At 52.2% G+C, this 4,139-nt stretch overlaps 1 protein-coding gene across 1 annotated transcript; it reads right to left on the bottom strand.

Moving 5' to 3' along the window:
- Window positions 1–780: 780 nt before the first annotated feature.
- LOC119318085 (triacylglycerol lipase OBL1-like) lies at window positions 781–3,892 on the bottom strand. The gene is made up of 4 exons (XM_037592600.1): window positions 3,497–3,892; window positions 2,403–2,630; window positions 1,643–2,277; window positions 781–1,219 (listed from the first exon to the last, which is right to left on the bottom strand). Exons 1-4 carry the CDS (start codon window positions 3,831–3,833, stop codon window positions 953–955), a joined length of 1,467 nt encoding a protein of 488 aa, XP_037448497.1. The 5' UTR covers window positions 3,834–3,892; the 3' UTR covers window positions 781–952.
- Between the last annotated feature and the right edge of the window lie 247 nt (window positions 3,893–4,139).

Here is a 4,139-nt window from a genome sequence, read left to right as displayed (position 1 = left end):
ATAATCCAACTCCCATAAAGCATTATGTTTTCCATTTCAAGACAGAACGATATACTATAAGTACTGAGGTCCAATGTCATTTGATAGGTCATTGTGACACCTTACTTTGGTATGTTATTTCTGTTACGAGTGGGTTTATGATGTTTGTTAACCTTACGATCAAGGGGGAGAATGTTGGAATTTGATCCCAGGTAACAACCCGAGAGAAACCAGGAGGTTTTTTCACCCCACACCTTTCATGTAGGAGCCTTGATCGGAGGCCTCTAAACCAACAACTTTGGACCCGGTCCCCGGCCCCAACACTTGATATAAAATAAAGAAAGAAAAGGATAGCACGGAAGAGAGGCTAACAGAAACCGTGGCTATCGACCAAACTGCCCGATCCTAAAGTTGTGCTAGGGGCTGGAAGACCAACGTCTACCGGCGGCCACCAGGAGAGGAGTGCTGTCGGCATCCATGGGCTTCCTCTTCGACTGCGGCGCTGCTGCATCCCTGCTGCCATATACCTTGCTGCTGCTTTTCTCATCGGAAGGACTCCACATCTCTGGAGACTCATGGCAGCCTGCAAGGATTATCCAATAATGATTTCTGCAAGTCAAGGTCAGTCCCAAATTTTTAGTATAAGAGGTGTTCTAATCTGGAGATCAAGATCCTATTATGTTAATACTAAAGGATGTTTCTAACAATTGTGTCTATGCTGGGCCAGATATAATTGGCGTCATCTTGACATTAATATGTCACTGGAAAATATGACGTGATAATAAAGAGGGCACACGCATCGAAACGAACTGTTATTAGCATGTCCACTGAATCATTTGCTCGAACAATGAACGATGGAACAGGAACAATTCAGATATCTACATATAGTTAGAGATGTTTAATCTGATTCTGAACTACACCTCCGTCTGGGATTAACTGTCGGAATTCCAAATGGGGGGAGTACTAAAAAAGGTTACAATGGCTGCTCGGCTAGCTCCAGCGGCCCGAGCGACGCCGCCCCGAGCCTGGTGGCGTTGACGTAGTCCTGCGGCGCGTGCGGTGGCAGCCCCGGCATCACCAGCGCGGCGACCCTGGCCAGCCGCATCAGCCACCCCTCGGCGTACTCGGGCCCCTCCGCGTAGCCGATGAGGAAGCTCCGGGCGAGCTCCCACCACGCGTTCACCAGCTTGGGCGCCACGGCCAGCACCGAGTAGTTCTTGTTGGGCTCCTCCACGGTCACCTGCTTTTCAAAGGCGTCTGTCAGGTCAGGTGTCTCCTCCAAAAGCTCAATGAGATGAGGTTCTTGCTTCCAAGCCATGCTTTGCTTGCCTTGCCTTGCCTTGAAAGTTTAATCCTGTTACGGCATCGCATGCATTCTTCTAGTGTCTATCTATCCATCTTAAGTATTACTACCTCATCCCGTAATGTAAGACGTTTTTTTGCACTAGTGTAGTGTTAAAAAACGTCTTATATTATGGGACGGAGGGGGTAGCATTTTTCGGGGGGTCGTTCAAAATACTCCTACATTTCCTTGTTGCAAAAAAGAAAATTCGATTTTGGAAAAAAATTAGAGACCCTTAAAAAAACGAAGTGACATGGTGAGTATGTTTATAAAGTCGGCCGTATGTTTTTTCTAAAAAAAAGTGAGAGTGACTAGACGGACCTGTCCTCTGTAGAAGCTGTCGAAGTAGAGGCAGGTCCCGAAGTGCTTGAAGAGGAGCGTGGAGTCGTCGTAGGGCACACGGGGCACGATGTCGTTGCAGTAGACGAACCTGAAGTACCGGCTGGGGTTCTCGAGGTGCGGCGCCATGAAGGCCCCGAGCCGCTCGTCGCCCACGCGGGGCTGCCCGAACGTGTACACGCCCTGCAGCCTCCCCAGCACGGCCTCCTCCCCGTGCAGCGCCAGCACGGTCGGGAACAGCACGGCCAGCGCGCCACCCAGGCTGTGCCCGGCGACCGCGAACCTGGCGCCCGGGTTGCCGTCCAGGAAACGTTTGAGCTTCTCCCTGATGGCGTAGTAGGCGAACGGCCTGCCGTTGCCGGCGCCGGTGGGGTCGGCGACGTCCCTCGGCCAGCCGCCGCCGCGCCGCTGCAGGCCCAGCGCCTTCATGAAGCCGCCGTGGACGCGGCAGCCGGCTCCGGCGCCCGGGAGCTGGTACCAGGAGAAGTCCACGTCCGTGCACCACTGCTCCGTGTCGAACGGCTTGGTGCCGCAGAAGGCCACCACCGCCAGCGTCGCGTCCGGCGCCGGCGCGTCCGCCAGCATGAACGCCTGCGTCGTATAGTCCTCTTCATAGTCTGCAATGACGATATAGATCCACGCACCAGAGCGCGACACGCCATTAGTTAAGCCATGCACGCATGCATCGTCAATCGTCATGCATGCGACGTACGGAAGATGGCGAAGTTGTTGGTTGTCTTACCGTTCCAGCAGTTGTAGAAGCCCAGGAACTCCATGTGCCAGTGGTTCTGCACGACGCTGCTGATGACGAGCTCGTTCTCGTAGGCCAGCTTCGCCGCCATGATCGACAGCGCGGCGTGGTAGTTGCTGTCCCCGGGTTTGATCTTCTTGTCCAGCTCGACCCTCGTGTCGAGCAGCCCGATGCAGGAACGGTAGTTCAGGGACGCTCTGTCTGGCATTTTCACCTTCCCTGCAGCAAAGAGTTGGTATTACTTGTCATTTTGTCACACGCAACTGGCTCTGTGATTGTGCGACAACGTATAATTCTCAGAACTGGTGCTCAATCAATCAATTAGGGATTGTCCTCTTCAGGACGCAATCGTCAACATTTTGAATAGTAAGCTGGACTGCTACAGCAGAACATTATCATTCAGTTTTAAGTATGAAAAACGACCTTTTATCAGTTTTTAGAAAACGACTTCTAATTTCTGCTTTATTTTATGGTGGGCAGTCTCTAGTCAAAGACTGGTCCTGAAAATATGCGTCCTTAATTTCGTTGAAGAATCAGCTGTTGATATTTAGCAGCGTCCATTAGTTGGAATCCAACATCCTCCCTTCGTTTTTAATCCCTCCGTTCCAAATTACTCGTCGCAGAAATGGATGTATCTACAACTAAAATACATCTAGATACATCCATACCTACGACAAGTAATTCGGAACGGAGGGAGTACTTGGTAGGAGTATATAATTTGAGTATGTACACATTCTAAAACACTACTAAAATAAGTATGAACTTATAAATCTGCACGGAGAGATTAATGATGCTGAGTTCGGTAGGTTGGTTGATGCCATCGCTGCAGGTAAAATTGCAACATAGTACGATTGCCCGAGGCTGCTGGAATGAATGAATGTTCATGTCCATCCTCCGAACAAAATCAGCGGACCAGAGAACTAGTTGAAAGCGAAAGCATCATAAATGCAATCAATCAATCCATGAGGTCAAGAGACAACAGTTCGATCGATCCACCGGCCGTCCTTCCACAGGACGATCGATCGATGCTGATGACTGATGAAGAACAACGTACGCGAAATCAAACGTACGCTCGATATACGTACCATGCAGGGCGTTGGCGAGGAGCGGGAGGACGCCGCCGCCGTTCTCGTTGAGGAGGTTCATCCAGTACTCGGCCGCCCGCCCCAGCAGCGCCACTGGCCGCTTCGCCCACAGGAGCACCATCTGCGCCACCAGCGACACGAACACGGCCCACCGCCGCCGCGCCGATTCGATCTCCGTGCCCGTGGGGCAGTCCACGGCGTCGTTCTCCGCGACGTTCGGCGACCACAGGAGGTGGAGGAGGTCGCGCACCCCGCCCTTCTCCGGCCGCAGCTCCATGAAGTCGCTGTTGCAGAAGCCTCCTCCTCCGCCGTGGACGCCATCGCCGTCGGAGGCCATGCCTAACGTCGTCGGCACGACCGGAGCCGATCGATGGTGCGTGGGAAGGTGGGACGCGCGCGCGGTCGAACTGGTTGCCGTTCCGGCACGTCGGAGCACGGAGGGTGTATATATAGAAGGGAAGTAAAGTAAGGTGGCAGATGGATGGAATTAATTACCGGACCATTTTTTACGGGAAACCGGACTGGTCAATCCATGCATATCCTCGTTCAATAAATATGGGACTCTATAGTACGAGAAATGGGCAGCTAGGTGGCCTGGCCGTGTTGCAAAAACCACACAAAGTTATGAAAGCAAAAGAGAAAT

Source organism: Triticum dicoccoides, chromosome 6A (assembly GCF_002162155.2).
Source record: "Triticum dicoccoides isolate Atlit2015 ecotype Zavitan chromosome 6A, WEW_v2.0, whole genome shotgun sequence".
NCBI lineage: Eukaryota > Viridiplantae > Streptophyta > Magnoliopsida > Poales > Poaceae > Triticum > Triticum dicoccoides.
Note: the sequence above shows the minus strand (reverse complement) of the source record. Positions and strands in the feature narration are given on the sequence as shown.

What these genes read in the sequence shown, in the direction of transcription:
- LOC119318085 (XM_037592600.1), bottom strand. Translation starts at nt 3,833, where the DNA reads ATGGCCTCCGACGGCGATGGCGTCCACGGCGGAGGAGGAGGCTTCTGC. An exon ending in CCTCGCCAACGCCCTGCATG is followed by an intron (nt 2,631 to 3,496) that starts GTACGTATATCG and finishes TCTTTGCTGCAG; the next exon opens with GGAAGGTGAAAATGCCAGAC. An exon ending in CTTCTACAACTGCTGGAACG is followed by an intron (nt 2,278 to 2,402) that starts GTAAGACAACCA and finishes TCGTCATTGCAG; the next exon opens with ACTATGAAGAGGACTATACG.